Genomic DNA, 27,027 nt, shown 5'->3' on the forward strand with positions numbered 1-27,027 from the left:
GACTGCAAACCGGAATAAGGATCACATGAACACTAGTTGGCAGGTCAGGCTTTATTAAATGTAAAGGAAAAATCGCTGGGGGCGGTGGTCTGTATCGAATCGGTAGGCCGAGTGGCAATGTACAGGTCTCACTCATATAGTGCTTAAAAGTCATGCCCCTCAATGATATGATAGGTTATTTATAGCACGCTTAATACCCAGAGGTTTCCAAGCGCGGACTTGGGGATCGAACCTGTGGTGCTCCATGTCGTCTTACTTCCAAGGCGAGCACGTTGCCCCTGAGCTATCCTCCCGAGACAATGTCAAAAGATGTTCTGTTTGGAAAGTCATCAATGAGGTAACTGACTAAATGCATTTTTAAGACTTTTCTGTATCAGTATCATTGTATAAATCAGTATAAAAAAACATTTTTTGTGAGCTTGGCACATTTTTGAGGTGGAGATGCTCTGCCAGTTTCGGCGTCCCTTTCCACCCACCTGTATGGAAATAAAATCCTGCTATTTGTTGGCCGGTTTCTTCAATAATAAGGGTTGGATCATAAAGCTGATTTGTAATTTCATTTCCTTCAAAGAACTGAATTGTGTTAATACTGAAACCAACTTTATTAAGGCATTCCCCCCAAAATATTTTAACATCTGTACAGAGTTCAAATTCAGGTCAACTGACGTTTTGGAAGCATTGCGCCACATTCTGGGATCAAGTGAGTTTGTAGCCCCCTTTCAGTGGCGTATGCGAACTGTTAATATAAATGTTAATCTTGTTTTTAGTGGGATGTCCTTCTAGGTGGAAACTGTAGGTTTGCATCTTACATATAAAGGACCGCCCACACCGTTTAATGCCCATCTATTTGTGTGCATGCTACAGGTTTGAAGAAAGGTTGGTTAGAATTGGGCATTGTCATGCAGTGGAACCTTTGCCCTATTCCTAAGCACTGGAGGTACTTTTTAAACTGAGTTTTGCATTGCTTAAATCTAGGGCGCCAAGTGCACAGGTGTGCTCCATGCCTGGCCGCCAACTGTAAAAGTTAGTTTGTGCCTTGCGCCCTCCCCCTGCTCACGGCCCCTAGAGCACACTATGGAGCCAGGTGAAACTGCAACCCAGCTCGGCCTCTCCGCCCGGGGAACAGCAACCGTTTTCAAAAGGTGGCCACCCTACTGGTCGGGATCACGACTGGTGGGTGTGCCTACGGGTGGAGGCTTGGCTTGTTGAGGGAGGGGCTGAAATGGGGTGAAGGGGGTGGTCATTTGAAGGAGGGAGGGTGTAATTTTACCTATGATTCCTTTTCCCTTTGAGCTGTGTGATTTCTGTGTTTTTATTGAATTGTTCTGTTGTTATTCATTCGTTAATGGAGGAATCCGAACTCTATAAAGCATTCATTCAAGGAGAGTCCTAAGTCAAAGACGGGGTGGCCTGGATGCAGTAACATGGGGCACAGTTCAGAGGAGAGGTTGTGTAAATTACAGAGTGACCCAGGAGGATGGAGCCTGCAAAGGGAAGGGTTATGTGTGGCTGAGAAAGAGAAATGGCAGTGCCTGCTGCTGCTGGAATATCTGACTAGCTCCAGGGGATCTATGGCAGGTAGTAGTTGAAATATGTATTAAGTGCAAACTCATCACCAGCACTTGGTCAGTTTTAAGGCGCTATACAGAGACAGCATGCAGAATAACAGTAAAAACATAAACACAATTCATGAAATACAATCTGATAGCATTTAAACATTTGCTTTAAAAAACATGGTAAGAAAACAAATGCTGTTTTGGTCTAGAATTTAAAGACTGAATTATTTGGCTGTGACAGGAAGTAGTGTGCGTGTGACTGGTGGTTTGGTATCTGGCTGGTGGTAGTGTAAGTAACTACCCACATCATTTAGTGGGCTCAGAATGCGGTTTTCTTTTTTACTGGCCATGTGATAAACTAACAAGGCTGCCTGCCACTAACCGGGTTACGCTCTCAGCTCAGCAGTTTCTCGTGTAATGCACTGCTGACAGGATATTGGTTGGGTGGCCCTAATGTGGTAACCGCTATCCGGCTGTAGGTGGCAGTATAGTTTCCCCAGAAAGACTGCACAGGAGTAGCTGTTTCCTGTTGACTGGGTGACTGAGTGACTGGGCCAGTGACTGTGAGGAAGGTTTACAGGACAGGGAAGCTGGGGTTCTCTGTGATAAATTGAGACGGTTGAGTAAGGTACAGACCGAGTTCAGTTGAGTAGTGATGTCAACAGAGTCCCGGACAGACAGGAGTCTCATTTACAATTTCCTGAAATTCTCCCCTCCCCCACTGCAGCGGGAAATATCCAATTGTTTTAAATTATAAATTGGCTAAACCAAGTTAACCTAACATAAATATTCAAAACATCCTTCACAAAACTACAATAACACGTTTCATAAACAACAAATCATAAGGTGGCATACAGTTGAAGTAATAAAAACACAAATCAATTGGTTAAAATGTACATAAAACTACAAAAATGTACACATACAGATGTAGCATCTTAATATCAATTTCAAGTAAACGTGAGCTTATATTAAGAGTCCTTTAAGAATACTTATAGGCCCTGCAAAATTGTACTAACCAAACCGTGCAAATCAAATTCCCAAATGTAATGAGGCTAAATGTAAAACGAATCTAAACTAAACTAAAACCAAATATGGGGGTTAGGAGGTGTCGGGGATATCGTGTCATCCTTCCTGAATTGTCACAATCCCAATACTACCCAGAAATGTCAGCAATGCAATAGTCAAGGACACCTCCTGACTGCTGACGACCTGGTTCCAAAATTCCATGGTGGTCAGCCAAAATATACTGTCTACGAATCGACCTATAAACCTGCATCTTGCATCGTGGATGGCTATGCATTCTAAAATGAGGTGTTCTCTGTTCTGAGCGACTCCAACGACGTTCCACATAGGACACCCTTTACTTGCTGGAGTCACCCCAGACTGTATGGAGAGAATTTCCTAGGTCAAGACAACTTTTATTCTAAACCTAAGAAGTTGCAGTCTCCAAAACGGATATGGAAACTTCTCAAGGTATTTTAGGAGATGACCCATGACTTTATCGCAACAGGATAGACTATTGTAAACTCTATAAGATCTCATCCGACTGATCTACCCATTCTTTGTGAAAAATAAGTTTCTTAACCAGAATGGGGGCAGTCATCAAGATTTATGGAACAGTAACATCTGCTAGAATAGAATTTACAAACAAGCAATAACAGCTGATTGGACACCCCTGATTTTTTTCATACACCTCCTTTGTGAAGTCACCAAACGGGGAACCTGCCGGGGGCCTTAACAATTTTCCATGTAATTATCACATTTTCCTTTGAAAGCCTTAACTAAAATCAGACATGGTTTAAATCGTAACGATGTTCTTGGCACACAGGTAAGTAAGTTGAAGACGTTCTGCCAAATAAGTGCTTCAAAATAGTCCCAATCAAATCATGAGAGATGCAAATTACCTCCTGGCCATACATTAACACTGGGGCAATTTTCCTCTTGTGATATTCTAGCAATGGCCTGATAGTAAACCTCCAAGATCTAGAATAAGGCCATTTCATTTGCGACACTCACTGCAAAGCCCTACACCTGAGTCTATCTAGGGCCTTGCACTTGTTAATTGTGAATGAAAACACAATATCAATATCTGTCGAAGGGGCAATAAAAGAGTCTTCCACATTCCAAGTAAAACCAACTGGTTAATGCGCTCGGCCAGAAAATCTAAGAAAGCACTTTTTTTGCTGTTAACGATTGGGTTGTTTTCTGGAGTGTAATCTACAGTGATATTGATTAATCTTTGTAGGCCTATCTGAGTTTGATCAAACAAAATAACATGTGCATACGACATCCAGCAGATTTTTAAAGACCCCAATTTTGGTGGGGGTAAAAACAGCTGCCTCCAGGCACGTCTCTGAATGAGCCGGGTAAAGGTTTCATATGCTGGGTACCAACACACTAATCTGGCACAGTCCCAGAGATGCCTTACATTCCTCTGTCTGATGTCCCTGCCCAGTCAATCTCACCTGCACATGAATTTCCATGAATTTCCATTTATCTCCATGAATTTCCCTTTATAAAGCCAAGAGGTACACTGGAATATGCCAATTGTTCAACTTCTCCCAAAGACAATTTCGATTGATGGTGTTGAAAGCTTGGGAGAAATCTATGGCTGCTATGAAAAGTAGAGGCCCACCTTTCCCTGAAGTTTTCTCCTGGAGCCAATTTATTATAAAGCCATTAGTTGTTGTTGCCACCCCCCTATGAAAACCTGTCTGCAATTTATTAAGTCTCCTCTTTGAGATTATCCAGTCCTCTAACTCTGAGAGTATCAAAGAAGCAAACAATTTACTATTGGGATCAAGCAGGGTGACAGAGCGATAGCTCGTGGGCCCCGATCTATCACCCCGCTTATAAATTGGGATGAGTATGGCCCTTTTCCATAACTCCGGAAAAGATTTTGTGCACAGGATATTTATTAAAAAGAATGTTCAAGATATCATTTAAATGCAGCATTACTAAGCTCACTTGTGCCGCTGGCCCCGCGTTAGAGGGCTTTTTGATAAGCCGTTCAATGTAGCGACCAATCCCATTGTGGAATAAAACCTGGGAGGTGGAGGACTTGGATGGAAATGACCTTTCTATATGCTTCGCCCGCGCTTTCTCAGACACCGCCTTCGTTGTTAGTAAATGCCCCTGAGACACTGTTGATTCATTTATCAGGGTCTAAAAATGTTTTGTGTTCTTAGAGAGGATAGTTGGCAGCATAGCCTCTCCGTCCAATCACATAATGATCGGAAAACTGATGTTATGTGGGTCATGATATAATGAGAGGGCCGTGAAGATGGGCGATCATGCTACTAGGCATGGGCCAAGCACCCAGGAAAGGGCTACACAGCATGATGCATTGATGACAACTACCTGACCGGCCAGCAAGGGGCTTAGTAAGAACCTTTACCTATAACCTTCAGTGAGGGCGGAGAGGTGAAGGGACATGATGTGCAAATCTTGACGGAAGAATAGTCGTGATGTGTCCGTGTGCCCCTGGATTCAGAGTATGACTGGGCAGGTGTCCTCAAGTGAAGTATCATAGAGTTGCCCCACAGGCAGCAATCGCAGAGAATTGAACCTGTCTCTCCTGTGCCCCTTGCCCTGACTGGGAAGGGACCAGATATGATCTTGTGGCTGGATGGCAGCACTGGACAGGTGTGCCCCGCACGTAGCCTGTTTTTGCGTATAAGTGGGGATAGGAATGAATGAGTGAATCCTTAGTTATCTTGACAGGTGCCAGATGGGAGACAGGAAGTGGGAGTAGAATCCGCCTTATAACCACGTAATGGGAGCACGCTGCTTCCGGTGTCGTGTTGTGGGAGGAGGGCAGAGCACTGACAGCATGAAATCAAACTCTTTCTTAATTTTGTGCAGTCCTAGACTTTCGGTCTTGTGCCTGGGTGGCCCAGGTCGAGTCACCTTGTGCTCCACAGACACCCCCTAGTATAACAGAATCGAATATTCCCACTTCTTGCCGGCAATTATATGTTTACGTTTCCAGTCGTTTTATGGTTAAATCAGAAAATGAACAACATCAGTTACACCTCGGGTTGTGCTATGTTAGTGGTGTGCAGGACCGGTGTGCTGTTAAAGTATGTGGTTAGGGGTCCTAGTGCCCGTCATGTAGTACGTGGGGGCACTTTTCATGCACCATACGTGCCATACACCGGAGTCCATATTAACCGCCTGACTGGGGGAGAAGCCATTGATCTCTGCCCAAAACCTATCTCCTGTGTATCAGGCAGTTCGGTGCTGGTCTAGCCTGAGTCCCCCCACCCCCTGAAAAAGGGGTAGGTAGCACTAGCAAGTGGGGGTTGCAGAAGAGTGTCTGTGGCTGGTGGGAAGAATGGGTATCTGGTCATTGTATCAAATGCCAAACCGTTGAATGCCAAACCGTTGAATGCCATACCATTGAATGCCATACCATTGAATGCCATACCATTGAAAAAAATGCATCAAAAAAGCAAGTAAAGGGTTTAGTTTAATTATAGTGGGTTTTAAAGGTTAAAAAAGGGAGTTTGGGTGGAAACCCCCCATTAAATTTTTTATTCTTTACAATGCATGCTATGCTTTTTTTCGATGCATTTTTTTAATGTGTTGGCATTCGACGGTTTGGCAGTCGATGTAATGACCAAGAGCCGTGGGAATGTATCTGTGGCTGCTAGTTTAGGATCTGTCAGTGGCAATTGCCATCCTGCTAGTGGTGACATTTGCGAGTAGTGGGACTATGTGTGTGAATAGTGGTTGAGTATCTGACTGGTCGTAGGAGTGTGCATGACATGTGGTAATGTACTTCCTGTGACGATAGGGTCACGCCCCTCTCATTTCCGGTGACTAAATGGTCATCTAGTAATAGGGGCAACTAAAGTCTGCCCCCACACCTTCTCCGAAAATATGTAACGGTTGGCTCCCCTGGTGTTGCGATATAAGCAGAGGTTTCAGTGTGTGTATGATTGGAGATCTTGGATGCTACATACCCGAGCCCTGTACCGGACAGCACCTAGATAGCGTGCGTGCGTGCGTGCGTGCGCCGTGTAACGTGGCGGAGAGTGGCATTCTCTATTGGTCAGCCCATTGAGTGCGAGTACCGTATAGATGAAAACAACTAAAAAACGGCCTGTGTCATAAAACAAAAGGTTGTGTATTAGCTGCTCCTTTTGTACCGCACTGAGGGCCTGGTTTACAAAAACACGTTACAGTGGGAAACCCCCTTTGACAAAGGCTTCAGGCCTTACGCGTGACTACCTCCTGTGCAGATCGATGATGTCCTTGGCATAACGTTTGCCTGCCGATAAACGCCCTCTTTGGCGGTGCACAGGGACATCTTGGAGTTCTCACTGGATAGCACGAGGGCCTGATTCCGAGAGAAGTCTGTGTGGCCCAGGTATATGTGGCGGGTAGTCAGACGGGTGTGCGTGCTGCGTTACGCTTTGAAGGAAACCCGTTGTGATCAGGCTAAAGTGGCGCGCAGCACTACAAGCGAATTAATAGCTATTACCCGCCCACTATTAGTCCGTAATGAGTCCATATGCGCACGTTTACACCAGGGCAACATCAAAGTGGACCTTGCAATGCCAAACAACCCAGCAAGAGCTGTGCTAAGGTCCACTCTGCCTGGGCATGCATTTGTCTGTGACGCATCAAAATGTAATTACGTCACAGAGTAGTGACAACTTATTTGCATGGTCTTTAGCAAATATTTTAAATGCCACAACACCAATTCCCATTGTTATCATCTGGTGTGTTGCAAACGAGTTTCGGCTGCGTCTTCGCCAAGCCGTAGAGTCCCGATAAACGCCTTAAACCTATCACTGAATGGTCGTTGCCTTCGGCATTCGATTAAAGAAAACACCCAGAAATATTTCACATGTCGTACGACGATCTCGTGTCCGCCATTTCCCGGGAGGTCTGGGTGTTTGCATACTGTACCCCGTGGACAGTTAGCGAGCGCATCGCCATGCCCGGCGGCCAGCCCTTGAACATGCCCGTTTTGTTTTTCATTGGTCTAAACGCTTTTTTATCAGTCGGGGAGTTAGACGCTAGATTTTGATTCGTTTTGCGTAATGTTGGTTTCACGAATCGATTATTTTTGTAACATATTGTTTTTTAGTGTTGCAAATATCTTATTTTGATTTTGCATATGTGGAGGAGGAAGGGGCGTCGTAAAAAACTCCTTTGCTAAAACTGGGTCTGTTTCACGTGTCAGTCAAAATCGAAATGAGATAAAAAATGCACTACAGCACCCAGCTAGGAAATAATAATTTACTCAGCCCAAACTTCCGCCTGAATGTTGGGATCTATTGAACATGCGCCATTTTACAGGTACAGTTTGGGCCTGATGGCTAGATCTTGAGGTTTAGAAAACAACGCGCAGCGCCATAAATCACCGTCCTGCCATTGAGAGCAGCCCCATCCAGCGCCAGAGGACATGGCGCGCATGCAGACCCTGGCCAAGCATCCGTGAGAGTTTTAATGCTTCCTCTTCTGTCTCCCTTCTCTGATAGGTCATAGCCTGTGAGCAGCAGTATGACTACTCCTATGACGCCCGCTGTGACGTGTGGTCCCTGGGCATCACGGCGATTGAACTGGCTGATGGAGATCCACCTTTATCGGACATGCACCCCGTGAAAGCACTCTTTAAAATACCCAGGTAAGGCGCTAGATGGCGCTCTTGATTCGCTCGTTGCTTGCAGCCGGCTAAACTCGAAGCCGCAATGGCTAAGCAAGGTAAGGTGCACGGGTCGGGTACACAGGGAAGAGTATTCCATTACTTACCAGGTAGACGACTGCATTACTCGTTAATAGCTGCATGCGAGCATTGGATTACATGTGAGATTGTGTTTGCAAATAGTGTTATTGATGGCGAGCAGGGTGTCATGAAATGTGCTCGTGCAACGTTGATCCATCTCCGCCTTTCTATTTTGAACGTATCCCCAAACTGTTACACGCACTGCGTGTGAATGCTCTCTGCTAGGGTAGGCGCACACAAACGTGTGGGCAGCCGCAAGGATCCTGGAGGTCCGGGAGCCCGATCCCTGACCCTGGAAAGGCACGCAGAACGGCAACCGAATATCCTGTGCCCAGAAACTGTGCCCACGAAAACGGCGCTATTTACCGTCTCCCAGGGACCAATACCCACAATTCAGACGACTTTGCACATATTCCGTCGTTCCTCGGGACGCGTGTCTTCCTGGGCAGAGGGCGACACCATGTCATCGTGTTTCTCTGAATATAAGGGCCCAGTGGCCGTGTTTGTGTTTGTGTTCACTCCACGACGGCTGGGTCGGAATGAGGTCACACACAATGCACCCGCAAGAAGTGGAGCGCAGGCTGACAGCATCTCCTCGAGAAGCCGTCGCGAGGATGGCCGCCGCTGCCCGCCGGCCCTGAGGCTAATCGCCGCGGACTGGCACGTGCTTATCTCGCCCACATTTCATGTGCAGTGGCACGGAACCACGCCGCCTGAAAGCCGTTTAAACGCTCCAACAATGCAAGTGGTTGACCTTTTGTTATCTGCACAATTATCGCCGGCTTTTTAAAATTGCTCCTGATTGCAATTTGCATTTCTGATTAGGTCTATTTATATGCAGATGAGGCTGTCTGCCAGCCTGCGTCACCACCTTATCTGCCCGCGCGCAGCTCGGGTGGGAGCGCGCCACCGGCTCCGCGAGATGGAGGCAGCGGCGACACTCCATCTTGGTGCCCGCGCGCCAGTGTAAAACAGGTCATGGCAATTAAGGGAGCAGGGGACGCGTCAGATTCCTAAACTAATAGCCATAAATTGTAGCAGGCAAATGCCCGAAGCAGTTTAAAAAGACAGTAATCAAGGCAGAGCCCTGTAAACTACCTGCAGGCCTTAATTACGGAGACGTATACACTGGAACACGTCAGCGCTCAGGGTTTCCGGTAATTTGTCCACGGCAGCTTCTCTGCGGCCATTTGCACCGTGTTTACGTGCTGAGAATGTATTGTGCTTTGGCAGATGGCCCCAGAGCCATCTCCTCCTTAAATTCCAGGATTGGATCACAGCAAATAGATAGTCCCTCGAGCTGGTGCGCCACAAAGCTTGAAATAAAATAAGTTGTCCTATGCCGGTTGCGAATGTCTTTCCCAATTAAAACAAAAGTGCAAATAATACGGTCCGGCACAGGTTGCTTTGGGGCCACCTCGAATCAAAATAAGCATTGGCAATGCCACCAGTTTGGGCTTTTGTGTAGGCTTGGGAAGGCACTTGCCAGGAACTGCCGTAGTGGTATTAACTGGCATTGATGGTACCAGGTGTAAAATGGTGAGTGTACCTGGGCATCTAATAGCAGTGCCTAGAAAATGCCTAATGCTTATGCACAAGCCGAGACTGTTGGCTTTGCCCAGTGTCATCATATAGTCTGCATGCTAGGCCCACGGGCAGAGCAGGAGCAAAAAGTCACACCACACACTGTCTAGCAGGAGATCATGGCACAGTTGTGCGCAGTGTAGATGAGGGGCATGGGGCACAATGTCACACACTGTACACCAGAGGCACCATTTCCAGCACACATTGTACACAGCAGATAGAGTTTCAATATCACCACAGAGACGTCGGTCGGTCTCTCTCTCTCTCTTTCTCTCTCTCTCTCTCTCTCTCTCTTCCCCCCCCTAGGACCCAGGGGCATAATGCTCCCAGTCCCACTATACACAGGTGCACTATACCATCACACGCACTGTACACAAGCAACAAGTGGCACAATGTTATCGTACGCCCTGCACAGCAGGAGCGCGATGTCGTGACACACACCATATAGCAGGAGGGATGGAGCACACCCTCACTGAAAGAGACGGTGTCCATACTGTGCATCAGGCGTACATGATGCAGTATACCCAACCAAGTACATCATCAGAGGGGCATTGCCCCAGCAGACAGTACCCACTTTACTCCAAAGTCATTAGTATGGTGACCCTATAAACAGTCCACAGAGTCAAAGTTCCCGTAGACAGCAAGCACGGCACTTCATATGCCAGCAGTACAGTGTCCCGATAGACTATAAACTGCACATAATGACCCAGGAAACCGCATGCACAGCGCAACATGAGTCATGATTAGTGTCCCTATAGATAGTACAACCCTGAACATCATGAGAAGGGCAGTGACCCCATGGACCGCAAACACTACATATGTGCCAGGAGTATGGTGTCCCTGTAGACAGTATAACACTGCACATGATGAGCAGGGACTCGGTACAGTGATCTGATACATAGTACACGTTATGCATGGGCCAGGAGTACAGTCCCCAGATAGACTATACACTGCAAATAATGAACAAGGAGATCGCATAAACTGCGAGACATGAGCCAGGAGCACAGTGCCCCTTATAGAAAATATAACACAGTATATAATGAGCAGGGACTCAGTACGGTGACCTGATAGACAGTATAGGAAGCAGCACTTCGCCGTCTGTGACGAGAACCGTGATTTACATCTTTTGGTGCTAAATAAGGAGTGGACCGCTCAAGAGTAGATGGGTCGCCTGAATGCTCTCAGGGCCACTGGCATCTACTTCATTACAGCACCACTGCGTGATTAATACACGGCTGACAGAGAATAAGAGAACATGACACCAGCCTGAATAAGTGGCTTTCTTAACAGAATTCTGTCCCTGTTTTGTCCCTGTTTCGTCTACTGAACAAGATTGTCCTAATAATGTGGGATTAGAAGATTAAGATTAAGAATCACTGTAAGAATAAACCACCATTCTTTGTCCTGACGAAGACCTTGTGGAATCAACAGGGAAACTTTGCTGGGATGGTGTTTACCCTAGATGAATAGGCCGAAACGCAGTGTGTCGACACAACATCTGTAAAAACATCCATTGAAAATTATAATATCTCGTGGTAACGGACATTCAGTGCCCTTTAGAAACAAGGAAAGACTGAAAAGAGAGGGCCAAAGGATATGATAAGGGGGAGGTTCGTTTTAGAAAATTGCAGGAACATTAACAAGTGTGATGTTATTAGAATACATCATTTATGCGGTTTCCAATTTGGTAAGAGACTCATTTGTGAATATGTCCCCCTCTTCGAGCCTTTGTTTTTGCTCTGTGTGAGATGTTCAAGAACCAAAATGAACTTCTATGACACTTGTCTGTGGGAGAATCAATGTCTCTGTGGCTTAATAGAGATGCTTTTTGTATACTAACCCAGAAAGAATGAGAGCAATTGCTCTATGTGAATTTGTCAACCACAGTGTGTTATGTTTTTTAAAAACGTAATCCCCAAAACAAAGGAAACTTTTTGTGAAATGAATAAAATTATGGTTTCCTTTTTTGAAAACATGAAGTTTTGAGTCCGGTCACTGCCAGTTGAGATTTGTGTCAACGTCATGTAGCTGGTTTGGGTCTAACAAAAATTCCCTTTTTGAAATACAGGAGTAGGAGGTAGTCTGTGATTCCTATAGAAAACAATATATGCACCCTTTGTATCACAGACCCCTTGGGTATGACCTGTTGGATACATGCTACACACGCGCCAGGATTACGGTGTCCCGAAAGACAGTAGAACAGTGCACCTCATGAGCTGCGAGTACACAGTACCCAATAGACATTACAACAATGCACATCATGAGCAGGGACTCAGTACAGTGTCCCGATAATACACCATACACATGGGCTATGAGTATAGCGCCCCCGTAGACAGTATACCACTGCACATCACAAGCAGAGAGTACAGTACCCCAATAGACAGTACAACTGGGCCTGGAGTAGTGTCTGGAAAGACTATACACTGCACATAAATAATACACAAGGATACAGCGTATACTGCGTGGCAAGGGTCATGTGTGCAGTACCCCTGTATGCTGTATAACCCTGCACATAATGAGCAGAGGTTTAGTACAGTGACCCGGTAGTCAGTACATGCTACACGAGTCAGGAGTACAGTGCCCCTATATAGAGTATAACCCTGCACATAATGAGCAGGGGTTCAGTACAGTGACCCAATATTCAGTACATGCTACAAATGAGCCAGGAGTACAGTGCCCCTATATACATTATAACCCTGCACAACATGAGCTGAGAGTACAGTACTCTATATACATAGTATAACACTGCATATAATGAGCAGGGGTTCAGTATAGTGACCCGATACAGTACACATAATTCTAGACATGGGTCAGGAGAATTGTGTTCTCAGACCGTGTCCCATGAGACAGCTTAACACTGCACATCATGAACCGGGGGTACAGTATCCGATAGGCAGTGCAATGCTGCACATAATGAGCAGGCATTAGGCACAGTGGCCTGTTGGGCAGCACATACTACACATGAGCCAGGAGTACAGCACCCCTATGGACAGTATATTGCTGCACATCATGTGCTCAGTACAGTGACCAATAGAAAGCATCACTCTGCACTTAAAGGGTCAGGATCAGTATATTCATAGAGACACTTATTACACTGTGTGAGATGAGTACCGGTGCAGCAGACGCTCATCTATGAAGGTCATGCATGCGAGCCAGCTTCTGTCCCAGCTGCACATAATACGGTAGCGCTTTAGAGGGTGTACCCGCTTATCTGAGCTGTATCCACACTCCCCTATATTCAGCACAGGCTGCACAGACACAGAGGGCGGCAGGTTCAGGACCTAGACTAGCTCTCCGGTCTCAGGCAATTTCACTGAGGGTCAGGATGGGCCAGGAGGATGCTCTGCAAACTCTTTGCGGTTCTTGACTCTTTGTGAGCAGGCTCATTTGCATAGCCACGCCCAGGGTTGTCCTTGTCCCACCTCCTTCTCACACTAATTGAGCTGGCAGGGGGGGAGCTGCGGTTCAGTGGATGCAATCAGAGCACGCGGGGACAGTGCACAGGGACCTGCAAGACAGTGCCCCCTATAGGAGTGAGCTGGGATAGCAGGAGCCTGCCTGCAGTGGACGTTAGTGCAGGCTAACAGCTGCACAGCTCCCAAATCAAAACCAGAGAGCTTTCTTAGAGACAGTCGTCCAAGATGGCTGCCTCCATGAAAGAGCTCGAAGAGTTCAGAGATGGGCAGGAATGGGTGGTATTAACCATAGGGATTAGCATGGCTAGGGGCAGGAATCCATAACCAAACAACACCAAATACACTGTGTATGCCTCCTCAAATGTCATCTCAATTGAAAAGCATTACAGACCCTCATTCAAAGCCCACATTTAAAGCTCTTACGTTAAAGCTCTATTTTAATGACAACAAGAGTGGCAGTAATTCCAATAGAGTTACCACCATACTGGTAACGAGACCCATTGTGTTCTTCAGTGGTGTCCGTGCAATTTTTCAACATTTGTTTGGATGCACTGGGCTGTAAACCTGCCCCATACCGATGCTATGTTATTGTTTATAACTCAATCTTTCTTGTTTAAGTATGTTGTCTTGCATCACAGGTATTGTTACTGTAACAAAAGTTTGTATACTTAAGTTTATTTTTTTTATTGTGGTTTGTTTTCATATTTAAAAGAAAACCTACACAATTTCATAACAAGCATGTTATAAAAAATATACTATCATTCAACATAAAACATTCAACATACAATATCCTAATTTCAGTTCAATTTAATTCTTGTTATAAATGCTAAAACCTTTCTTTAAACTTAAGTGTATTAACCTCAGAGACAGTTTAGGTGCAATCTGCCTTGCCAGACTTTCAAGTGTGATCTGGCTTATGAACACTGAGCCCGGCAGCATGTGCTCAACATGCTGAGCTATTATCTGTACCATTCTGAAACTCAATATTATGAATATGTCTTTCAACTTTAGTTATTTCATGTGATCAATACATTCCCCAAAGAAAGATAAACATGCTCACACAGTATGCTATAGTAAGCACACAATCTGCAAGTAGTACAGTGAACACAGAAGGGGGTCCAGAATTGAGAACAGCCAGGCTACTGGTACAGAGCCACAGCAGAACACTCTAGACTATCAAGACATGCGTTAGCTATATTTTGTAAAATAAATGCACAATGTTCTTTAAATCAGGCAATCGGGTGCTTCCCCTCAAGGTGGGGAGCCCTTTACATGTGCCTGTTTTACCCTCATATAAACACGTCTGTGTTGGCTGTAAAGGCCAAGCATGAGCTGAGCCTGCAAAAGAATGGCTGTGTCCAGGGGTTTAAGTGGGCCAGGGCTAGGTGTGGCAGATCCCCGGCAGTCTCCTAAATTAGATCCTGAACTGGGCCTCTGCTGGGGCCCCCGTGGTCCCTCACAACCAAGTCCTCTCTTCTGCTATACTTACCTCTATCCTGGGACAGCAACGTGCAGCCCGTTCAGCACTGTTTTACAAGAGTTGAGTGGCTCAGCACCCGCTCCCCTTTTCTTTGTTTCCTATCTATGAGAATCCTGAAGGTACTCTCACATCTACTCCCTTGGGATCTTCTGGTGGCCCGAGAAGGGCCATCGCCTTTCTATCCCGACGCTGGGGGTGAACAGGTGAGGGAAGATCCCCTGGGTGGAGGGTCATTGGAGATTGAAGAGAGGGTACCTGAAGGCGAGACATTGTATCCTCCCTTTACTAACACTGACCCATCCAAACCTCCCTCAGTCTTCATGGGATATTGTCAGTCCTTTCCAGTTTTTCCCTGTAATCTCCAATCAAGTACTGAGACGATGAAGAGGCAACTACGAGTAATGCACACTTCCTATTGTAAACACCACTCTGGTACTGGGATGAAGAAGAGGGGCCTGCATGCACTTAGTAATGAAGGTCAGGCATGTCACTCTAACAGGCTTTCAGAAAGTCAGGCAATTGAGTCCAACCCTTTTCACCTGCAGCATGTCAATAATGACAGAGTGTAAAAACGGAAGCCCAAAAGCAGAGAGAGATGAGAGAGGGAGAGAGGTAAGAGAATCCGCTGTGTTGGGACCAAGCCAAGGAGCAGAGATGCCAGGAATGATTGCCGGAGACCTGCTAGAGTAGCTTTGCAGCATTGGGAACACTCTACTGTGAATGCGGGCAGCAGGTGTTGCCAGGAAAGAGAAAAACCGTCTGTGCCCAAGCCCGGGTGCAGCTGGAGCTGCGGAAGAAGCCAGTGTCGTGGACCTTGTGTGGACAGAGCAGTGGTGAATGAACTGAAGGTTTTCCCGTTCAGGGAGAGCAAGTGGGAGGAGCCGCGAAAGCCGGTAAGTGTCAGGAGACACTGAAGAGACCGGAGCACTCCAAAGGAACTCTACTCATATTGAATACCAAACGGAAAGAAAACCACTAATTGAATTAACCCAAGTGAATGCTACCCATATTGAATACCGAACTCAAAGAAAGATACCATTCAAACAAGCACAAGTAAATGCTACCTTTTAATAAATGGCAAATTGAATGAAAGAAAGCTGCCAACTGAGTAACCTACAATATGTTGACGGGTGAATGAACACTTTAATAGATATGTCAACCAGCACTATCAATTAAGTGCAGTATGGACAGAATCAAAGGCATATAAAGGATTGAAGAGTTGTGGCAAGTATTATGTGTGCAAAGATCAGAAAGACTGTCAATTAGAGTTGCAAATGTGAGAAAGAGTCAACAATATATTACAGCCCAAGAACTGGCAAAAGAGGATTACAAAGAACACAAGTGTGGAAAGTGAAAGCCCAAGGCAGAAGAGTCTTGAAGGAGCTCAGCAGCTTTGGGGAGATTTATGGTTGCGTGACCTGTGATGGATGGACCGTGCGGCCCAACAACGGCACCTAGACCAGAAAGTCTCCTAAAATGCAGGGCTACTGGTTGTGTGACCTGTGAGGAATAAGCTGTAAAGAACTGTGAAATACTTGGTGAAGCAAACCTGAAGGAGGGTCAATCGACCCAATGTTTTCTTTTTGAACTATTGAGCAGATGAAACCCGAAGTGAGTGCTATGTTAAAGTCTTGGGGAAGGGAACCCTTAAAGTCAAATGAGTGAAGGACTTTGTCTTGGGGAAGGGAGTCCCAGGAACTCAGTTGTGTGCCACCTGTGATGCATTCATTTGAATGTGGAGAAGGTAATTTCAGAACTTGATCAAAGACTTTATTGGAACTGTGTTGAACTTGAAACCCGGAACCCAAGAAGAACTCAAGCTGAAAGTAGTTCAGTCTTTTCTTTTGAACACTTCTATTTTGTTGAGAAAGATTCCCACATCATGTTCTGTTATAGTTGTGAGGGCAAGCATAGGTTTTGACACCAACAGACTTTCATTTTTGACTTACAAAGACTTTCCTTTGATATTAGTGCCATTTTCACACCAGCCACCCAGCTAACAAAGATCTCATGAATGCGGGCAGTGGGAATTCCACTCTGGTGTATTAATGGCACTCTTATCACCCGCTGTGTGTTTTACCACGCTGAAGCCAGAGGCAACAAAGAAATGGGCAGGGGGTGGTGAGCAGCTCAACTCTTATAATACAGGACGGAACAGGCTGAATGTTGCCACAGCCAAAGAGGGGGACGTTTGGGAGACACATGTACTGGAGAAATGGGAATTACTTTGTTTGGGGAAAAGGTGCTTTTGGCAATCCAGGGCACACTGCCCGTGGCTTCTGCAAACAGCACGTTGGTGTGTCAATTTGTGAAGAAAGGATGACTACTAGCCAAGCTTATCCACTGTCTGATCTGTGCAGGCGAGGACATCTGTCCAGTAACACTATTGTGACATTTATGCTGCTATGGTTGCAGGTTTGTTGTGTTGATCGTGAATAAAGAGTTGTTATGTTTTGTGCGTGAAGGGAGAGCAAGTGCAATTTCAGTGGAGGAGAGGGTTTATAGGGCCTGCTGGGTGATTGAATTATTCCACTTGTTTAAAGGGTATCGTGATGTGATGAAGCCATGGTTTAACCATTAATGTAAATTATTTAGACCGTTTCCATACGCTTGAAGCAGTAAAGCCTTTCAAAGCGCAGATTGCTGTCAGCGCCCATATCCATAGTTTATTGTATGGGAGGGTTTACAAGAAAACTGAGTCCAGGGCTGTCCACGTCTGACCAGGGTCTGCCCTGCCATTCAGCATTGCAGATTTCCTGATCCGTGCAGGAATAATGGCAGGACCCCCTTTACCCGCCTCTTCCATTGGGCTGCCTGGTCCTGAGGGGACCTGAGCAGCCCCTCGTGTGGTCGAGCAATAGTAGTCCCACAAGGGCGCTCCTATATCTGAAAGAGTATCATTGCACAGAGAATCCCAAATGACCCCAGACAGGTAAAGGGAACAGCCTGGGAACCGAAAATGCAGGCGTGTGGCAGTCCTCACAAGGGGTTCTAAAGTCCTGGGCACATGAGGCACCTGAGTGTGGGTTAGGGGCAACATAGGACAAGGGTGGGTGGGAAGTGAGGACTTGGGCAGAGAGAACTGGCGGGTAAAAGAGACATATGGGGTGAATAAAAGCAAGGAGGAGCAGAGAGAGGAGAACAAACTATCAAAATACAGTAAATGGGTGTGAGAAGGGATTGGTGAGGGTTGAGCCACAGAGGAAGGCGGCAAACACCAGACCAGGGTTAGCCCCGCTACAGCACAGCTGCACACAGGGCAGGGCCACCAGTTATCATTAATGCCCACATGAGGAATGCTAAAAAGGCATGACAGCCATTAGGGGCATGCTCTGCTTACATTTTGTAGATAAGATATGCCCCCTCATCCCCAAGGCTTGCAGAGAGCACAGGGACAGTTCAGCCATGTTGGCACCCACTAAAAAATAGACCAGGCGCCCAGCAGGTTTTATGAACCATACCACCACTCAGCTGAAAGAAGGCAAGGCATCTCCTACTGCTACCATACACTTCGGTCTACACAGCCACCAGCATCAACCATACCACAACCGTGAGATCCACATCATTACCACACACGCTCACTCTGTGTATGTCACCACTTAGATGGATCTTAGGGGGTACGAAATGTGATGCACTTGAATGACCGTTGAGGTTAAGAATTGAGCTGCAGTTAGAGGGATTTTGGGGCTAGAAAATAAATGTGATGCACTTGGCTGGATGATTGAGGGTGGGAAGGGTGTTGCACTCTTTCATAAGCCTTTCCATGCATACAGAAGTTTATGATAATGTCCTGTCCCCAGCCCTCTGACGATAATAGGGAGAACCAGCCATTGCGCTTTGAAGTGCTTTGAGACAGTCCATTCATGTGAATTGTCCTTCTGCACTTAAAGATCAGTCAGGATAGCTGTAATTTGTGAAGGCTAGCCTATGTCACTAACTATTTATCGCAACTGCAATAATCGCCAAAGTATGACATAACCTGAAAAAACAGGTGAATCTACATCAAATCGACATCAAATCTACATCAAATTAATCTCCAAATCTCTCTAGGTACGTATAAACACACCACTCAGGTGGACACCAGCCATAGGCAAGGCTACCCGCACACTTCAGAATACAGCAACGACTACGACAAACTCGGTCTTGCTGGTCACGTAATTGTTCCACCTTATTACACCAGACTACGCCTCAACACCTCTACCATGAGTATGCAGCGAAGACCTACAACAAATGCAGGCCAACTGGACACATAACAAGTCTCTTGCACTCACGCTTTCGCCTGACCTCTCGCTCAGCACCCACTCGCGTGCCTGAACCTGTGGAATGCTTTTTATCAGAGCCCGGCCAGCCCTCCTACGCCTTACATTCTAATCCTACTCTGAGATCTCCAACACTCTGGACTTCTGTCCCGAAAGCATTCCCATTACTTGCGCATTGAGACTATAAGAATTGTAAAAGAAGTTATATAAATGACAAATACAATACAAGACATGGACACGGTGCTATAAATGCGAACAGCAATATAGTAACATTTTGATTGTAAGTTTGACTGCAGGTCTTTCAGTCGGCCACACCCCGTTAGGCCAGTGCTCAGGCCACACATCCCAGTGTAAAGACCTCAAGCCATGTATCCCCAACCCTCACAGCACAAGGCCCACACCTGGCATCCTACCTCTCAATCCCCCAACAGATATCCCATACCTGCTGGTCTGCCTCCCTAGCCCCACCTGGCTTGCCCACCTCTAATTTGATCAGGTAGAAGGTGGAAACCGAAGCTGAGTCTAAGATTTGCATGGGACTGTGAGGCAAAAGACATGAAGGCCCCCCTAGTGGGCGTATTTATTGAAATCACAGAAAGTGACATCACAAAAAAAAATGATGTCTCCTGGAGTGAAATCATTCTTTGAAACTTAAGGACATCATGGGGAGTTAAATTACTAGAAATTACCCTCAGTGTTCCAAGAGATAACTGATAAGTATTTTTTTTAAAATGCCAGTATTATATATGGAGCTACCCTGCAGTCTATGAAATCATTTTTTAATTGCTTACATCGCGAATTAAATGAATTCTGGAAAAGCGCAAGTTTGGCAGATATGGGACAATGAGCAACAATAATTTGCCCAAGACATAAACTTTACTTAAGTGAAGAAGCCGGGATTTGAGCGCAGTTTAAGCACTGGACTACATTCTCACATCTAGTTGGTACATATATGTGTTAATGTTTGACATCCAAGGACCAACATAACACTCTGCTTTATGAAGAGGACTTAAAGTGCACAAACATGTACACCCCAGCAGAAACCTGTTAAGCCAAAAAGGTGTGATTCTAACATTATTTTCTCTCCCCAGAATGGAAACCTACAAGTAGCAACATAACTACTGTAGTGGAAGCATGGATACTCTCTGATGGGTTTTGCAACAGTACTTTCAAGACCTAAAGATACAGAACAAAACAAACACTGAGAAGGGCTCCTGCTTATAATTCATGTTGGACAAAGAAGTACATCTTGTTATAATACATACTATCCATCAAATGCGAAGTTCCACAAAAAAGAAACACTTTGCCGTGTGTGTCCAACTAGCACACACCATGTGGAAAAAGTAGGCTGCTTGTCATGTTCTTGCGGCTCCGTTTGCCTTGGGAGAAAGCACAGGTTTGGATGGCTAAATGGAGCTGCGTGGGTCTTGGCTTTCAAATGCAAATGCCCTTTTGTTTTATCACCCCCACGTCCACACTTCTAGGGACTGGCCAGAGACAATGGTCATATCATTGATGCATTTCTATTTTCCGGGACACTAATGTGTATCATTTGAATGGTACATGTGACAAGCCTCTCATATTTGTTTTGTTTTTTGTAAAGGGCTACATACATAGGGTTCAAAGAGGCCTGTGCGTATGTCGACATACAAAGAATTAAGGGCCAAGTATCTTTGAGGCAATGACACAAGAGGCAGTGGGGAAGCAGAGGGACCATCAGTTACAACTTGAGTTTCACTCACGTGATCTTGAACAGGAAGTGCAGCGATTATCAGATTGTTGACATATAGATAGTGTCCGGACTTAATCAGAAGGCATGGATGAAGTAGGTTTTCAGCATTTCCCTATATTTTAGTTATTTTAATCTAACAGATGCTGGGACAAGTTTTTCCAAAGTTCAGGGCCAGTTTGAGAGAGGAGTCTTCTGCTAAGTAGGAGTGTCTAAGGATGGCCTGGGCAGCACGGCCCTGGTCACCTGGAACAGATAATACTTGCGTTTGGCTCTCTCTTCGTGCATGTCTATGAACTACGCCTCGGGACGATAGCTCAGGTGCAACGTGCTCTTCTTGGAAGCAAGATGACCCGTAGCAACACAGGTCCGATCCCCGGGTCTGCGCTTAGAAACCTCTGGGTATTAAGCACGTTATAAATAACCTATCAAATCATATCGTAACTATGCAAAGAATGCATGTGTATGTTGACTGGGGAGTCGATGCAGGATTTTTAGGATCTCAGTCATGTGGTCTTGTCTTATCAGGTAGAAAATCAAACATGCTGCTCAGTTTAGGACTGGGTTCATGTGTTGGATATGTTTTTCAGGAGACATGTACAGAGTACATGAGAATAGTCCAGTTTGGATACACATAACTGCATATCTGGGCCTTTTGTCTTAACATGTAGAGATTTAATTGGCAGGATCTTCTTAGATTCCAAATTTGAGAGGCAAACAAAAGACTGGAGTTAAATGCAACACCAAGATTCGTCAAGTTATTCACTGGGATTGGGGTCGGTCAAAGGAAGGGGAGGTGTGTGATATATATATATATATCGGGATCTCTGTTTTTTTTTGTTTAGAATTAAGATAGGGGTTTACTCTACCACATCCATTTTTGGATACTTGCGTAGCAATTGGCAATGTTAAGATTGTTGTCCTCGTCAAATGTCTTAATGAAGGGCTTCATATACACGTTCCTGGCGATGGGGCTGAGGGTTGGGTTTCCCCCTCCACCTGGAGACAGGGTGGGGTCAGATGAGAAATTGCCCAGATTGACTTGAATTAATTTATAGGAAGCTTGTAAGGCATGCTACATCTGTACCATTAATTCCTATTAGCCTATTACATTTGCGGGCCCAGATTAAGTGGTCTACTGTGTTCTATGCTGCAGTGCAGAGACCCACCACGATCGATGCAGGTGGTTGGTTATTTCAGAGTAAAGATAGGAACTTTTTGCAGGTGGTTCATGGAGTGAATTCAGCCACTGTCGTGGTTACATGTATGCTCCTAGGTGTACATACACCTTACATTGGACACAGCTTTCCTACATAACACAAAGTAGAATTAGAGAACAGGGTCATAAAGCAACAATTCAGTGCCTGGGATGTTTATTGTCCTTTATTTCAGGAGTCATTTAAAATGTTTTCCTCATCATTTTCGGTCATAACCTTTCATGATCACCAGTGACCATAACTATACAATGCACATTTTAAGGACAAGACAAAAAACAAAGACATGGATTGCAAGCATCTTTGTCTTACATTGCAATATCAATAAATGTGCATGCACTGTGGTCCAAAGGGAGGGTGAAGGGTGGGCTTGAAGTTAAGGGATAGCACAGACACGGAGGGCAGTAGTGAGAACAGGGAGCATTGAGCACCGAGGGCTTTGCTTCTTCCTTTAGTGAAGGCGAGAGATAATACTTTATTTCAGCTTTCACCATTTAAAGAAAGAAATACATTTTATACAGATTACAAAGTTAAAACCATATTAAAAACATTGTTTTTAAAATTGTGCACATTTATAACCATCTATACTGTAGGGGTGTAATTAAAATGTCCTTGCCAGGCGCTTAAAAGCGGTGACAATGTACTCTCATAAATCATTAACAAAGGATGGTAGCAGCGATACTGTTCATAACGGTACTGTAGACAAAACGGTACTGTAAACGCAAGACAGAACCAAATTCATTGCCTCCAAAACAGTTCTGACATTATTACCAACAAAATGTCCTTTAAGCCTTAGATCCACACATTTTGAACAAATAAGCAAAACGTGCTGTAACTCCTCAATTGCACCCCTGCCACAGGTACTGTGCTTGGATATAGACTGCCATGACATAGAGCCCCTGAGTGGGGAAACTTTTAATCTCATCATTGCATAAATGCGTCTATGAATGGGAGACCGAATATTGCTCAGCATGCCGAAATCCTGGGGAGAAGACATTGCCATTTCCAAAAGGTCAGTGAGAGGAGATTTAGCAAGTTGTTTATTGTGAGATTAAATTCAAGGTTCCTTGCTTTCTTTTTCAAATCATGCAAGGACACCCGTCCCTCGTATAACTGTTTAAAATAGATGCCCCACTTTTTACATTATATCCTACACTTCTTATACCAAGGGTATTCTCCGTAGTTCGCAGCTTTTGTGATATTCGGGTTTTTAAACGGACCTAAGTGTATTTTACAAAAGTAAACAAGGAAACCAAATTTGGCCTGCACGCCAATATTTAAAACACCTACTTCAAGGGAAAGAGCCAAGCCACGGGTACTTGGTCCCATGCTGAGTAACTTCCTAAGATAAATGTGCAAAATGCGATCCAGGGCAATACACGATGAGCTGCCTCATATTGCGCTACAATACAAGACAGATGGGCAGTTAAGAACACTACATCAGTATCTTTACCATGCCTACACAAAAGCCCAAACTGTTGGCTTTGCCAATTCTTGTTATACTGGCCGCTTGCTTAATTTAATGTAGGATATCTTCCACTTGCTGACATACACAATAATTGTAGAATCTGTTTGGATAAAAAAAAATATATATGCAGTTTCTAAAGTGTTGCAAAAGAACAGCTTAATAAAATGCATCTAAATACGTTTTCGTTTTGTACTTTAAAATAGGTAACTACATACATAGGGCCTCATTACGACCCTTGCGGAAATGGAAAAATGATGGCGGAAATGCAATACCGCCATCGAACACCGCTCGTTGCGATCATGACCCGTCACCGTAAAGTACGATGCCATTAGCGACACCGCAGTGAACGGCAACGCTAACTGCACCAAGTACGCGCACGCGCGCCTTGCAAAACCGGAATCACCGCCATGGCGCAACGGTACGCGAATTCTGACCCTAGCGGACATGTACTGAACGCCATCAAGCACGTCGTAAAGTACCATTCCGCCATGGCGAGAAATACGGCAACGTGAACCAACCGTAAATGGCCCACTGAGTGCCTGTACTCCACTCCCTGGCCTCATTGCACAACTCCTGGCAGGCGCAATGTACTCACACTATGCAACCAGTGAAATCCACAATTCACCCATGCATGCCAACGTAGAAAAGCATGCAGGGGCTCAAAGCGCCCCGTGAGTGGGCATCCATGTACGGCATGTCACCATAGCCGTACTGACGCAGCACAGGCATGTGAAGGTACAATACATCAAAATGAAAATCAAGAACACATGACACAAAACAACAGTAGTCCCCCATCGCTTGCCACCAGCGCAAGGCAACATCCAAAACAGCATCCTGAGGGGGATTGCACCAGCCCTGTACTCATGCCAGTAAACAAACCAACCATCAGCAGAAGCATGTACCACACAAGTCGGCAGAGTGACTGAGCAGCCAGGCTCATCCCAAGAGGGGCCGATGGGAGCTGCAGGGCACAGATGGCATCAATACAGAAGCTATTCCAATGGACATGACCCCAGTCCCCCTCCAACAAACGCACGCAAACACAGGCACCTGTGACCAGCCACATTCTGAACAACCCATCATTCCACCAATCGACCTGGCTGACAGGCACCAGTCGGCCAAAAGCCAATCCCCCGCCCCTGAACAGCACATCATGTAAACAGACACAATGGCAGCCCCTATCCGTGACCATACTGTGCTACGTAGGCAAACGCGGCCAGTACTGTACCACACAACTCAACTCAGAAGGCGGAACACAATGCAGATCATCTCGCAATACATACCGCCACAAAGCGAAAATCGCCACATCACCTGCAAAGAACAACGCAACACGACAAATATCGGAATACAATTTAAATGCACATCCAAATGACAAAGGCCCCACAGCAATTTGCAAAATACCACCAAAACAACCATCATCACCGAGGGCTGCATCTGCAATAATTGACCGGCTTCCACTTGTGTGACGCCCTGTACCATCATGGCACACAGGGCCTACATCAACGTTCCAAAAGGCAACATGGAAGCGGCAAGAACCGCAGGTCCGTCCCATGAGGCAGGCACTAGTCGAGCTGAAAGGCCGAAATGTTGCACCTAGCCACCAGTACAGCGTAAGGGCATGTGGCCCATTGGCGATCGTCCCATATGATCGAAATGGTGCTCCACTGATTCACCCGAAGCTGCAGGAGTCGAGAGTAAAAACCATCTGGAGGAGTGGCGTAGAGATGGCATCTGCAATAGGGCAGGAGATACCTGTCACCCAAAAGAAACACAAATCAACCGATTGCATTACGGGACTCATGATGCATTACAATCTTCATTCAACACACCAAATCCACACCCATATGCATGCTAGCCCACTCCAAAGGAATATACACACCCCTAAATCAGTATCGAATCATAACGAAACCAATCGAGCTAAATACACCATTGGCAACGTCGGTTACTGTGCATGCGTCCGTCAAGATAGAACCAATGACATGGGATTAGTAACGTGCCTAGACACAAGTGTATGAAGGCGCGTCGAGACAGGGAGGATCCGACAAGGGCAGATAGACGTATGTCCCACTATGGCAGCCTTGCATCACATAACGCAGGGGAAGGGGAGTGAATCAAAAAACCCATGTACATGGCAGACCCTAAACGGAATCATCAGTCCATGCATCCACACATCATTCCCTCATCCCGCAATGAAAACGCATGAATATTCACTCACATAATATGTGAAACTTCCATCGCGTCTGTGCGTAATGCAGTCCGCAAAAACCACTGTGCCCCTGGCCGGATCTGTAGTGTTGTGAAGCAAGATGGATTTGGGAACGTCCTGCCTTATCGTCCACTACGCTATTGCGCATCCCATTCAATTCATATCATTCATTGCCTGCTCGTTATGGGCCATGTCCCAAGGACATTCTACAATAGAACGTTACATTTCCAGCCAGACCTGTGGGCGTATCCTCGCCGCTACTTCAAAACCCAAAATGCTGGCCTTCGAATTCCTCACTTGCAACATTACGTCGAAAAGGCTTCTGTGAACGCTTGCATTCACAATTACATCAATGTAGTGCGGCTGTGTGTCATGATGCTAACTGGCTGCAATCACAAATGGGACGCCACGCCCGTCGGTGAAGTACGTTACTGTGCTGCATGAGGGTCGGCCATCGATCGAGCCCTACATACCACTGACTCTTCACAGGTATGTAAGCGGCTGCAATCATAGCATGTGTAACAATGGGAGCATAGCATGAAGATCAGTCAAAGTACATCACACTGCCATCGGGATTAGATACATGATTCCAATCCCAAGATGCCATGCGGCCAAATGCAGCCTTACGTGCGGGACGTGCTCGGCCAGAAGGGATTGCATCTGCCACAGATTCATTCAATCAGCACAGGTGGAGGCCATACAGGCCGACAGCACATATATTGCAGACCCAAACCCCTCCCACAACCACTCCCACTCCAAAATGCTACCGGCAGGACTAGCGATGTTGGGCCTGGGGGACCAGATAGCACTGCAAGTGCTACAACTACAAGAAGACGACGAACAACAACAGGTACAACAACCGGGCGCACAGGGGAGACGGAGGAGAAGGAGGAGGAGGAGGGCAAGGCAGGGTCAGCAAGGCCCACAAGCACTGCCACTACCACCACGCAGGCGGCCCGCAATCCCACGCCTCCGAGCCGATCCGTTCAACCTCACTGCTGAGCAGATCCACACCCTCTACCGTTTGGACCGGGACACCATAATCGCCATTGTGGACATGACACATGCTGACCTCGTGAGCATGATAGATAGCCCAACCGCCATCCCACCCCTACTGAAGGTGGTGTCTGCACTCCACTTCCTGGCCACAGGCACCTACCAGCACACAGTGGGACAGTTGCATGGCATTTCACAGCCACTGTTCTCACGGACACTCTTCCAAGTGCACGATGCCCTCCTGAAGCACGCCGACGACCACATCACACTACCACGCACGTACCAGGAGATTACCAACGCTAAAGTGGGATTCCATGCACTTGGCGGCATCCCGGGTTGCATTGGTGCCATCGACTGCACCCATGTTGAATTGGTTGTCC

The 27,027-nt window shown here is 46.0% G+C and overlaps 1 protein-coding gene across 1 annotated transcript in view; it reads left to right on the plus strand.

Annotated features, from left to right (window-relative positions):
* MYO3B (myosin IIIB) overlaps positions 1–27,027 on the plus strand; it is a 3,387,754-nt gene that overhangs the window by 788,674 nt on the left and 2,572,053 nt on the right. Inside the window, exon 7 of the mRNA XM_069616181.1 lies at positions 8,051–8,196. Within this exon, the coding sequence (XP_069472282.1) occupies positions 8,051–8,196 (146 nt within the window). The remainder of the gene's footprint in view (positions 1–8,050; positions 8,197–27,027) is intronic.

The sequence above is a fragment of the Ambystoma mexicanum genome, chromosome 9 (assembly GCF_040938575.1).
Source record: "Ambystoma mexicanum isolate Mex_15411 chromosome 9, UKY_AmexF1_1, whole genome shotgun sequence".
NCBI lineage: Eukaryota > Metazoa > Chordata > Amphibia > Caudata > Ambystomatidae > Ambystoma > Ambystoma mexicanum.